This window comes from Trichomycterus rosablanca, chromosome 13 (genome assembly GCF_030014385.1).
Source record: "Trichomycterus rosablanca isolate fTriRos1 chromosome 13, fTriRos1.hap1, whole genome shotgun sequence".
Lineage (NCBI taxonomy): Eukaryota > Metazoa > Chordata > Actinopteri > Siluriformes > Trichomycteridae > Trichomycterus > Trichomycterus rosablanca.
The window spans coordinates 21,918,109-21,930,972 of NC_086000.1; the positions used below are offsets into that span (position 1 = coordinate 21,918,109).

A 12,864-nucleotide genomic window follows, 5' to 3' on the forward strand; every position below is an offset into this window, starting at 1 on the left:
AAGGAGGCAATACAGGGTATTAAGAACTAGGGTATGTAAACTTTTGAACAGGGTCATTTGGGTAGTTTCTGTTGTCATTAAGATTTAAAAAGGGCAAACACAATTGTTTGATAATAAATGTCTTCACCCAACCACTAACCATGAATAAAATAATTTCATTTGTATTATCATTCATATTCTCAGAGATATGGCCAAAAAAATCACAAATTCTGCCACGGTATGTAAATTTTTTGAGCACAACTGTGTGTGTGTGTGTATGTATGTATGTATGTATGTATATATATATATATATATATATATATATATATATATATATATATATATATATATATATATATAATGTAATGTATAAAGCAAGATGTGTCAGTTAAACGGTTGAATTTTACATTAAAATGTGTTCATTTAAACTACAGTAGTGTGACTTGTTAATTCACATGCTGCTGAACCATATATTACTGCACATACATTCTACAGTAAATCATTAGCAATGATGTCCTTAAGTTAATATGACAAGCTCATCATAGTTTATTTTTCATTACAATAGTAAAGCAATAGCACAGTTTAAACCTCACATTCCACACAATCCAAACTGGGACTGGATACTCCAGCATGACAGTATTTTTTTAAAATTGCAAATTATTAAAGCATACACACCAGGAACAGGAGAATGCGTATATCACCCATAATCCGTCAGCACAAATACATTCAGTTTATGCCAAAATATATTAAAAAAAACATTGGATGAGAAAACTTGTATTTCTACATATTGGCTTATAAGATTAATAAAAAGAGTTTACTTGTATTAATTAACATAACTATGTCCAATTGTCCAGACAATCATTTAACAAAATAACAGAAAAGCACATTAAAAGGATTTTATCCCTCATTAAACTTGATGTACTTTGACGCAGTCAGTGTAGCACTGGGGCCTTGCCATTTATATCCATGGGACAGAACCACTATCAAAACTATGCCGGATCTACTCCATTAAATAAATCACAAAGCCAAATGAATCTTACATTTTGAATGTAGTGCGAGAAGTCTTACAGTTTCACTGTGAACTTAAAAAACACATGTAGGTGAAAATTCATATATTCTTCATCTAATGCTGTGAAATATTCAATGACAGTGGGATTATATTAAAAATCTACAATCTACAGTGATTCAATTCATATACTTTTACATCATCTTCTTCATGACCTTTAACATCCATTTAGTGACAAACATTCTGCCATTACAATAATAATACAATGAGAACACTAAGTTATCTTGTGTGAAAAACACAAATCAATTAACAATGAATGCGGTAGCACTTAATGAAATGTCCTAATGTTATTAGTAATGCATGATTAATGCAATAAATAAAACAGTCAAAATAAGTTTTAAAGTATTTTCGCCCTCTTCATTCCTGCTTTATGCAATGGTACATCATTTTAAATTATTACAGTTTACACTTAAAAAACAAGGAAAACCTGCAGCCAAAATCCTCAACAGGGGAACCTCATCATCACACAGTAATTAATTGGCAGTCTTGCATGCAAATTGTTTAGCCTTTCAGATATCAATGTTATGAACCACATACATATACACTAAAGAAAAATAACTAGGAATAGATATGTACTAGCTCTTGTTTCACCAATCACCTTTTGCACTAATCCTGCATTCCTTCAACTTGATATTATTGTCTTATTCTCTTTGATTTAAACCATTTTATATTTTGTCTACTTTGTAACTAACTATCCAATTTAAATGATCTGGTATTTATTGGCACAACACAAGCAGTACCTTATTACAACAACACAGAGCATTGCCTGGTTTTAACCCCAATCCATATACACCAATCTCTGCTGTCTTGAAAATGGCCAGACGGTCTTTTATTTAAGCCTCTGAGTCACATTGGCTAAGGCGACAGCAAATGCTTGCACAGCTGTGAATGGATACTGAAAATCCAGGATGTACGCATTACCATCAATTCTGCCAAACTGCATTACCTGTAACAGGAGATCAAGGTTAGTGATAGCAAACACTGTTTTAATTAATTAATTAATGCATTGTATAAACCAAACAAAAAACAGTAAAACGGAAAAAAGCTACCTGTCGTCCATCCAACTCAATCTGAAAATTTTTGGCTGACTCTTGAGTTACTCTTCCACCAAAGTCAAGCTGGTACACTTGTGTGGCTTCATTCCACAAAGGCTGTTTGTTGGCCATAACATAAACAAAGCCCTGACTGCCAAGGCTCCGGTCCTCTCTCTCGTTCGCCTTGCGGCACTTAATCTCTTCCAGTTCATTTGCTGTCCGGAGGCTGTGTTTGCTTTTCCAGCCTTTCTTACTGCTCTGGCTTTGATTCATTAGCTCATCACCACTAATGAAAAGTTCAGGCTCACTTTCTGAGCTGTCTTGGAATTCATTTGTCCTGCTCAACTTTTTAGCCTTGTTTAGTTGCTCCTTCTGTCCTTTGGGTTTCTTTTTCTCTCTGCCACCAAGCCTTGGGCTAGCGATAAGAGAATTAAAGTCAGACAGCGCTCGTCCTTCCTTTTTCGATTTACTCTCAGAAACAGTGGACATACCTGCCTCCTCTGCCCTGCTGTCAAGTCTTTTGCGACTTTTTTTACTGAACCTGTCTGCCCCCTGTGGTACTGGACTTTCATTAAGTGAGGACTGTTCCTGAAAACTCTCACCAGAGTCAGCTAATACCTCTGAGGTGCTTTGGTGATTCATATGTTCAGCTGGAGGGGGTGGAGGGGGAAGCGGGGGAGGAGGGGGAGGGGGTGGAGGAGGTGGTGGTGGCGGTGTTGAAAGAATGGGTTTCTCCAGACTTTTATGCATTTTATTTGGTAATGTTGCTGAGTGATCCTGCATAGGTGGGCAAGTACTGTAAGTGTTCCAGGGATTTAGTGCCATGGGATGAAGCTGGAGATTAGCGCACGAGCTGGCCCCAGGGTACATGGGTGGAAGTGGGCAACAGGGCAGACTGGCCAGATTATTTGCATAACCAGGAGGTAGAACTAGAGATGGATCCTGCTGGCTAAATTGAATTGATGTAACCATGTCACTAGGACCACATGACTGTGCAGCACTTTGCAATGACTGGAACTGAGGTCCACTGTGGCCCACACCAGAAGGAAAGGGTGAAAGAGAAACCTGATAAGTTGATGGTAAGGTCAGAGCACCAGGACTAGATGGAGGTTTTGTTGAGATAACATAAGGTAGTCTGGTTATATCTAAATGCTGTGCTTGGCTAAGTAAAAGATGAGGTGGTTTCTGAGGTCCTGGTGGGCTAGTCACTATATTTTGATCCTGGGGCATCCATATTTGGTCTGAAGAAGGAGAGTCCCACTGGTAAGGTGGTGGCCGTTTGACTGTTAAACTGACACCCCCAAGTGTTAAATGACGCATGGATTTTTCCAAATGGCATTGCTGGTTTAGAATCTCATCCTCAGTAAAGGCAGCGTTGATATACACAGTCCTGTCTCTGCTATCATCAACTGGACTTAACAGGTTGTAAGATGACTGAGAGGCTAGTGTTGAATTACTTTTAGAGTGCACAATTATGGTACTATGTTGGGCCCCTTTGCCAGGTGGAAAATCCTGCCTCACTACAGTTCCACCTGCGATGCCACTGCTGTTGCTTCCACCACCACTGACACTTACACTTGTACTGCTGCTGTTACTACTGCACTGAGTGCAAGTGTACAAAGCTGTGGGGTTCCTGGGCTGGTAAGAAAGTGCAAGGGCGCTGTTAACTTTAGATTTGGTTGGTAAAGTTCTTGCTGTATCCACCATTTGAGAAATCTTTAGCGCAGCTTCTCTGCGATCTCGTCGCATAGTGGCATGAATAAGGCTGCTGTCAATCCTCTGAGTCTGACTTCTAATGACATTGATCTGATTAGCCGGGTCTGGATACGGTGGTGGATCTCCACTCGGTATTGAGTATCGAGGCACTGAAAGGCGACTGAGAGTCGCTGAGCTATAGGGAAGCTGGACCTTCTTGTTTTCAGATGAGGTGACTTTCAGTGTAGCTGAACTGCCCATTCCTTGTATGCCATAGGCATTTTGGTTCCTTATGAGTCGTCTTCGTGGGCGACACACCTCCTCCACATTTCCACTGCTGTCAAAAGTTGTGATTCTTTCATAACCCAAAGGAGTCGGATACTGTAGGGCCACAGGGTGGAGGGATAACTCGTCTTTAGTTAGGCACAGGTCTGTTGACAAAGTGTTAGAATTTTCACTGGTAACAAGTAGGCTTGGCTGTGCTGAAGGGGGTGTGACAACAGCTACTGCAGACACCACTGTGCCTGGGTATGGCGGAGGTGGGTTCATTTTACGCATCTGAATCTCAAGAGAAGTATCATTATCAATAAATGACTGTGACCTAGAAGGAACTTTTAAAGTGTGTGTTTGCTCTCTTCTCTCAGGTGGCTGGTCTGGATGATGAATCGATGGCATCATTTGGAGTTGATGCATAGAAATAGTAGCATACCCTGAAGGAGGAAGTGGTAAGGATATGTGCATCTTAAGCTGCTGCTGCATTTGTTGATGCTGTCTTTGCATCTGTTGATGTTGTTGCTGCATCTGCTGATGCTGTTGCTGAAGCTGTTGCTGCTGTTGTCTCATCTCCTGAATCTGTTGGCGAATTTGTTGTTGCTGCTGCTGCATTTGCTCATGCTGAATCTGCATCTGATGATGATGATGCTGCATCTGTTGATGATGATGTTGCACCTGTTGTTGGTGGTGTTGTACTTGTTGTTGCAGTTGCTGCTGCTGTATTTGCTGATGATGTTGCTGCAGCTGCTGCATTTGATGATGATGCTGTTGCATTTGCTGTTGGTGCTGCTGTTGTATTTGCTGCTGAATTTGTTGATGTTGCGTTTGTATTTGTGGTGGGTGTTGCATATGTTGTTGATGCTGCTGCAGTGTTTGTTGGTGCTGCTGCAGTGTTTGTTGATGCTGCTGCATTGGTTGGTGCTGCTGCAGTGTTTGTTGATGCTGCTGCAGTGTTTGTTGGTGCTGCTGCATTGGTTGTTGGTGCTGCTGCTGTGCTTGCTGATGCTGTTGCAACTTTAGATGTTGCTGTTGTGTTTGAACTTGTAGTTGATGTTTTGATGATTGATGATGATCTTCCTGTTGCTGCTGTTGCTGTCGTTGTTGCTGATGCGGCTGTGGTGGCAAATGATGTGGCGGTGGTGGAAGTGTTCCATTTAAACCGAGGTTGCCCATTTCTAGACCACTAAAGATGACCTGCCCAGGACTAGAGTATCTTGGCACAGTGTACTGTGCTGTCACATTGTCTGGACTATGATTGGGAACTGAAGCATTAGTGGCCGCTGCAGCAGCAGCTGCAGCTGCTGTGGCTGTAGGGTTGGTCAGGACATCAAGTTGAATGTTTTGATTGGCCAAGAGAGACTGCACAAGTCCTATGCTCTGTGTGGGTGACATGGCTTGAGCAGGGCTATGTATAGGAGCAATAGGAATATTGACAGTGCAGGGAGGATTATCACCTGACACGCCGGACGAGCCCATTACTGAATAAAAGAACATGGTGCCATAGAATTAGTACATCATACTATATCATTGTTAATACTTTTATCATTTTCGAAAGTTTGCTCTTTTAAAAAATACCTGGTAAATCATCTTCATCCTCACTGAACACGTTGGTGTTGAAGACTGGTAGACTCATATAATCTAGGGAAATTTTGCGGACCTCAGGGAGATAGATTGTCATCTGACGTGGTTGCAAGTGCAACAAACTGGTCTTGTAGATAACTAATTGGAAACATAATAACCAGAACAATACGTTATACCCTGGCAAAAATACACTGTACACTGAACTTTATACATCACAATTTACTATCAAAAGCTAAAAAGATTTCCATTGAAATAAAGCTTTAATACCTGCACCCAAATTTGCAGGCAAAAAGGAGGCAAGTCCTACGATCTTAAATTTTGTACCCCAAATGTTAGAAGTAACTTGAGCAAGATAACTATGCTGCAAAACAAACACAATAATAAAATTAGAAACAAAATAGATAAAAAGGACACAAATTCTTTTTTTTTATATATAAAAAATGGGGGCGGGGTACTACCTCATTTATTGCATCCACTGGAAACTCCCTGCGAGTAAGACTTGGAGAGCGAATTGTTGGTTTCTTTGGTAATCTTGGGGATCTGGACAGTTCTTGAGTTGTTTGCACAAGCTTGGGAGATTTTCTTGATTCCAAGTTGAGTCTAGAATACAAAATGAAATAAGAAAAGACAAGAAAAACAAAAAATAAGACAAGTTTCTAAAATCAGCAGAACACCTACAAAACAAAAACATATTGGAAAATAATAACATTAAAAGGAAAGCATATTAATATTATCTGCAATGTTCTTTTTTCAACTAGATGGCATTGTAACCTGAAACAGCTAGACAATATATTCATTCATTCACATTTTTAATAACCACTTCATCCTGACCAGTCACTGTAGGATCAAATCCTAACTTAAAAACACAACGCACAGCAGCAATACACTATGGATAATTTGCCATTGCCAATACATATGGCTAATGAAATAATGAAATGTACGCAACAGTGTAATATTACATGTGAAACCTCTGCATTCACTTAAAGTTACCAGTTTATACTGAACAGTGCCATAACACAGTACATAAAACAGCTATGCATCACCCACCAGCGCCCCTGAAGTAACCAGTCTATGTTCTTATGCAAATAACGATGCTCTAAATCATTCATCTTTGTATATTATGTAAAATTAGCATTGTTATTTAAAATATTCTGACCATCCCAGTGGGAACAGTAACACTTTACCTGGGAAGTTTGGGGGACCTGTTTCCTCTGGTAAGTTTTGGTGACTTTCTTTCAACCCACTCATCACTCAACTCAATGTCACTAGAGTCAGAGCAGTTGCAGCTGTCTGTCATAAAGGATATCATACCATTCACGCAGACCTCATCTGAAATTCAATACCAAAATTAACATCAGCTATGAAAACTCTAAAAACTATAATACAAACCGTTTACAAAATATTGTCTGATGTAAAATCAACCTGTTTTACTGTCCATTTTGGGGTCCATGATAACAAACTCTGGCCGCAGTTTGCTAATGCGACGGCCTTTAAGAATAGGCACCAGCCCTCCAAGGTGCTCCAAGTAGAGTGTGTAGCAAGGCCCACCAGCCTCTGGGTTGTCTTCTGCACGCTTCATTGTACAGTGCAACCTCTCATTTCCCGCTGTGGGGTAGCTAACAAAGTCACGAATGTTGTTTGGATCAGGAATAGGTGGCTGTAGATGACAGTACAGTAATGCATTAACTGTAACCTGCTGCTTCTTTAAATAGTTCATTTATTGTGGCATGCAGTAAACATTTTCATTTACCTTGATGGTTGGGATGAATGCACTGGTAACATAGGAACAGAGAAGTGAAGGCATGTTTAATTTGCTTACATCTCTCTCTTCTCTCAGGGCACTGGCTATGCCTTGCTGACACAGCAGCTGAAGGCTAGCCACCCTGTGCTCCACACGCACAACATACAGAGCTGGCCCACAGGCCAGAAACAACCTTGAGTCCCTATGGCCCCAGCAGATAGTGGTTATAGGCCTCTGAAATTAAAACAGTCCCACAGCATTTATTGTAGTCTACATCATTACATGCATATTCTAGGTTTTATGCATTTTAGTGATGAATTACTTTAAACTGACCTGAGCAGGTGTTTCCAAAGTATATATATGTTCTCCTTGGACATTATAGAACTTGACTAGGGCATTCCTCATAATGGAGGCACAGGCAGAATCAGAAGGATGTCTCTCCATTCCAGCTACAGCTAACAAGTCTCCCTGAGAGCACCACTGCACCTCCACATCTGTATAAAATCAGAATAAAAAAGATTTGTATATATTTGTATGCTGAAGTGTTATGGCAGTGGCTAAGTTTCACATTTGTTTATATTTTAAAGAAACTCATACACACAACTGTGGACCACAAACAAAAGAACAAAACAAAAGACTTTTTAACTGCAAAATATAAGTGTGTTGAAAGAAAAGAAAACTGCCAATCTGCAGTTTGGCAGAGTCCATAGTGTGAACTAAATGGGATGCCAAAATACTAACCTTATTATTATTATTATTATTATTGATTTTTAAATGAAAACAAAGACAGTGTAAAGGAAAACAGAATTTGAATGAGTTTAGGGTAACATAAAATTTCAGAAAAAATACAAGTGAAGTGACCCGATAGCTGATACATTAGCAGTCAGTAACCTAAAGTCAAGTCCAGAAATACATCATACATTCTATACCCAATGCCATTGTTCTTTTACCTTTTAATCCTGAGCGGATGATGTGGGGTGAAAGGTCATCATAGTTGTTCATTAGACTTATGTCTCCAGATATGAAGCTAACGGTGAGAAGTGGCTTCACATTACGAGCTTTAACAAAAACACAGTTTTACAGTGAGATAAAAAAACAAATTAAATCAGCCAGACATTCCTATTTTTTATAACTTGTGGTTAGAAATGGCACGCAATCCAGAGGACTTAGACATGCAAATGTGACTTGTACCTTGATTTGAAGCATTTTCATCAGAATCTGTATCACTCTCAGTGCTGTCTTCCACCAGAAAGTCAGGGCAGTTCCAGGACATGCTGACAATGCCATCTGACTCATGAAGCAGAACATGAGCAAGCATGCGACCATGGCAGTCCATCACAATCACCTGACCATCTGCTGTTCCAAACAACACCTATGTGCGTACAGAAAAGTTTTCTCGTCATTTTCATACACCAAGCAGATGCCAAACTGAGGTAAACATGTCGGCAATGATAATACTTACTTGTTGGTCATCAGGAGTCCAGATCCCACATGTAATTTGGCTCTCTAGGTTGATCTCAGATGACCAGTGTCTCTGGCCACTGACTGAGCCTACCAAGACAAAGCCATCTCTATAGGCAATTAGGGCCTGAGTGCCATCATGGGACCAGGTAAAATCACTGACCTACAAATGTCATAAATAAAATTTTAACATTTTTTAAATGTATGTCATTTTATTGTATTTTATACCTGTCATTATCATATGAGTGTGGTATTTTAAAATTCCGGATGAGCAACTGCATTCATGTGATACATTACCTGAGCTCCCCTATCATTAACCAGCTCCACAGACCATCGCCCCTCATACTGTATCCACACAAATATCCCCCCCTCCATGTCACAAGTAGCAAGCTTTTGAAACGGCTCATTCCACCTAACAAGGACAACCTGTAAAGAGAAAAAAGCTTGCATTATAATGACTAAGAAATATAATTAAACAGTAGTGTGCTGTTGCATATGTAGGAGTTTAACAAGTCTGTAGACCATGTCTGCACTTTGATATGGACCAAAATAATCAGTATGAGAAAACTTACAACAAAATGTTTTGGTTTTAAACTAACCCTGGTGTGATTTAGTAAAAAATCTATTTATCTCTGATTTGAGCTAAATGCACGAAGTGATTCAGCTATGTCCTGATTCACTTAATTTTTCATTGTATTTTTCTTTTAGTTGCTCCTGTATTTAAGGGTCACCAAAGCAAATCATCTGGTTGATGCTCCCCCCATAACCAATCATGTCTGTTTGTCATCTTAGTGGTAGAGGTCTAGCTTTTTATATCGCTGCACCTCCAGAAAGCCCTTATGATTCACTTTGTGCAATAACAAACAAAAACAATGATTAATTGTACTGTTTTAGAATAGACAATAGAAATATTTTAACAAAAATGTTGTAACATATGCATATGCAAGTCTACAGTACACTACACACAGCCAAAAATGACAGTTTAACAACATAAAAGAACATCTTAAATGGGAGATTCAAACCTCGCTGTTGTGCCCTCTTAAATTAAAATTAATCCTCTGTGGGGTATTTCTGTCCCTTCTGCAGTGACTGGAGGTGAAAGTCACACCAACAACGCCCCTCGCATTTCCAGTGGCCAGCCATCCTTCCTCGTAATAGCGCTTCCTGCACACTGGCTTTTCCTTCTCACTTTTGGGAACTCTTCCTTTCCATGAGAGGCAAAGGATGTTGGAGTCACTGCAGAGGACAGGACCATGTTCCACTGCTGCCAACATCCCTACTGAGTTACCAGGCTATATAGCAAAATAGAGAGAAAAAATGGCTTATTATAGATTATTTAATGTTTACACCCATTTACCATTGTCAGTAAGCTAAAAACACTGTGCAGAATACACTCACCTCTTCATAGTCCCTGGACATTATTAGTCCGAATTCCGTGTCCGAAAGTGTGTTCCATTTTGTTGCTCATGTAAGAAATGTGTAGCAATACCTGAGGAGTCTTTACTGTGTGTATCTACTGTGACGTATCTTTGATTAATATTATGGGATATCAGGCCATCATACTCTTCATCATAGACGGTGCAGTTTATTTTATTGAATTAAACATAAAACAGACAGTATTTAAAACCCAAAGGAAATCTTTTAAAATGCTGTTAAAAAGGTGTCAACAGTCCAGGTATTCTGCAAAAAAAAGAAAAAGAAAAAAAAGAAAAGTTAGAATAGAGACTTGCATGTAAGATACAGTGACAGTCTTCAGCATCACATGTCTTATTAGCATATTGGATGGAATTATTTTATAAACATTTATGAATGCTTTAGAAGGCTTCATTGTTCACTTGTTAAACAGGAACATAATTTTTGTGTTATGCCCACCCATTTGTTAACTGAATTGTGCCAAGACCAATTACTTAAAACAAAATCAATTCAAAAAATTCTTCTATTACTAATGTATTTCTTATAGAACATGTTCCAGGTAACTTTACACACTGACCCAGTTTCTTCAGTGTTGCTTTACACAGTAGTCAAAACTACATAACACAGCTTATATAAAACTACACAACAAAACGTTCCACCACATTTTGCTAGGCAAAATGACAACTATGTTGTTATTTTAAAAAAGTATTTCTATCAATAAGTAGTGTTCTATTGGCAAGATTGGGAAAATAATTCCAATAATGTACCAAACTTATGTTCTTTAAAAATAAACCTCTCTGCATTATGTATTTAAATTGATAAAATGTGATAATAGAATCAACCAAAAAAGGAATGTGTAGTAGAGCCATAATCCTTTATCACTGTATATGTAATTTTACATTATGCTTAAATTATTTTTTTTTGTATAGTGTTAAATACTTAAAATTTAACAAGACACTATTGTTTGTTTGTTAGATTTTTTTAAAAACCAACTCACACAACAGATTTATTGATTAATAAAATCTAAATATTTTCTTTTACATGAAATGTAAATGTAATACAGTAGTGTATTAAAGATCAGTGTAACTGTGTTGTAACAATTACATCTCTAGTTACCTATTCATACCATAAATGCTATTAAAAGATCATTAAGGTTAGACACTTCTATAAGACAGTGTATATTCTCACATTACCCAAGCCCTAGTTCAAGAGGTAGATTTTTGTTGTTTTTATACATATACTAATGTCTGATTGGCATTAACATTTACAATTGTTTAGAAAACGTCACATTTGCAAATAAATAAATAAATATAATTACAATTACAAATATTAAATCCAGTAATATAATCCAGTCTTTAGTGGTATACTGTAATTCATATTGCTTATTAAAGTCAGTATACAAAAACAGCCTGATCGAACAAGTATAGTCTGTATAGCCAAATCTCTGATATCTATTGTTAACAAATAACACACCTGTAGAGTTCTACTCGTATTAAAGATATCTTTACAACCCGGAAATATAGACCTGTGTTCTGTCCGTACCCTCTGTGAATAAACAGCTATGAAATAACAACTGTTTTAATCGATATAACGGTATTTTAGCGCTGATGTGGAGAAGGCCACAATGGTCGCTGTGAGCGCGTGTCTATATAAGAGCAGATGAAGGATGAGGGCAGTCTAGTTCAGCCGTCATGGCAACAGGGATGAGATGATCACTGAATTTTAATGACATCCCAGTGTGTCTATTCATTTTTAAATAAATCCTTACCCAACTGTTCGAGCTTGTATACAAAGCAGGCCTTTATAAGACGCTATTCGGGTGGCATTTGGTGTATTTATTTATAACAAGTCACGACAGAGCTACTTGTGGCCTAAATGTAATCTGTAGGATTTGAATGCAACGTTAGGCTATCGTAATGGTGCTATAGCATAGCCACCGTATTCATTGTGCTGGATAACGGTTATTAACGGACAACAGCAATTGCTTTTACATTTATTTACGGCCGACTACAGTTGCTTGGGGGCGGCTCAATCGAGACTCATTGCAAACATTGACTATTCATTGCTTTAATAACCTAGTAAAAGCATGCTTTTGAATAATGTGAGCAAAACGACCGTTTCGAATATGTACAACAGCATGTCATATTATTATTATCACCGATAATTTTACAAACTCACCTTTTCCAAATCGCTCTCAATGCGCCTAAATAGGTTGCCATGTACTCGTGTTCACATTAAAGATTAAGCACGGAAAGGACGCAAATAGTCGCTACGAGAAAAAGCAGGAGGGCTTAGAAAAACAACGCCTTAGAAATAGAGGTTTTTTCTTAGCAAAGGCAACCCACACGATGACGAACTGGGTCTAAGACCACGTGACGGGTAACCCCATCTAGAGGGAGCATTTAGGAATGGGCACTGCAGAGCAAAAGGAAACTCTACAGGCACAAACTGACCTTTTCCTGTTTTTATTACCACACTAATCAGAAATTCCAGTCAAGGAGAAGTAAAAATACATCAAACATGATGTCTATTTTATTTACATAGAAGCAGCTGCTAATGTTGATACAATTAAGTACTGCTGCTTGAAATTACTAGGACATAAGACAGTGAAAACAGTGGCA

General features: G+C 38.5%; 1 protein-coding gene across 2 annotated transcripts; it reads right to left on the reverse strand.

Annotated features, from left to right (window-relative positions):
• Window positions 1–496: 496 nt before the first annotated feature.
• Window positions 497–10,361, reverse strand: tulp4b (TUB like protein 4b). Of its 2 annotated transcripts, none has more exons than XM_063007357.1 (15): window positions 10,229–10,361; window positions 9,853–10,122; window positions 9,128–9,256; window positions 8,832–8,993; window positions 8,561–8,741; window positions 8,320–8,427; window positions 7,703–7,863; window positions 7,379–7,603; window positions 7,051–7,285; window positions 6,813–6,957; window positions 6,087–6,228; window positions 5,896–5,989; window positions 5,623–5,766; window positions 2,095–5,525; window positions 497–1,991 (listed from the first exon to the last, which is right to left on the reverse strand). In XM_063007357.1, exons 1-15 carry the CDS (start codon window positions 10,247–10,249, stop codon window positions 1,875–1,877), a joined length of 5,565 nt encoding a protein of 1,854 aa, XP_062863427.1. In that variant the 5' UTR covers window positions 10,250–10,361; the 3' UTR covers window positions 497–1,874. The 2 variants fall into 2 exon arrangements, with proteins under 2 accessions (XP_062863427.1, XP_062863428.1); XM_063007358.1 differs by lacking the exon at window positions 497–1,991 and having other exon boundaries at window positions 2,341–2,494; window positions 2,571–5,525.
• Window positions 10,362–12,864: the final 2,503 nt, after the last annotated feature.

Excerpts from the sequence above, each read along its gene's own strand:
- tulp4b (XM_063007357.1), bottom strand. The coding sequence starts at position 10,249 with ATGTCCAGGGACTATGAAGAG. Across the intron at positions 8,742-8,831 it reads GGACTCCTGATGACCAACAA|GTGTTGTTTGGAACAGCAGA; the intron begins GTAAGTATTATC and ends GTACGCACATAG. Across the intron at positions 5,767-5,895 it reads GCCTGCAAATTTGGGTGCAG|TTATCTACAAGACCAGTTTG; the intron begins GTATTAAAGCTT and ends GTTTCCAATTAG.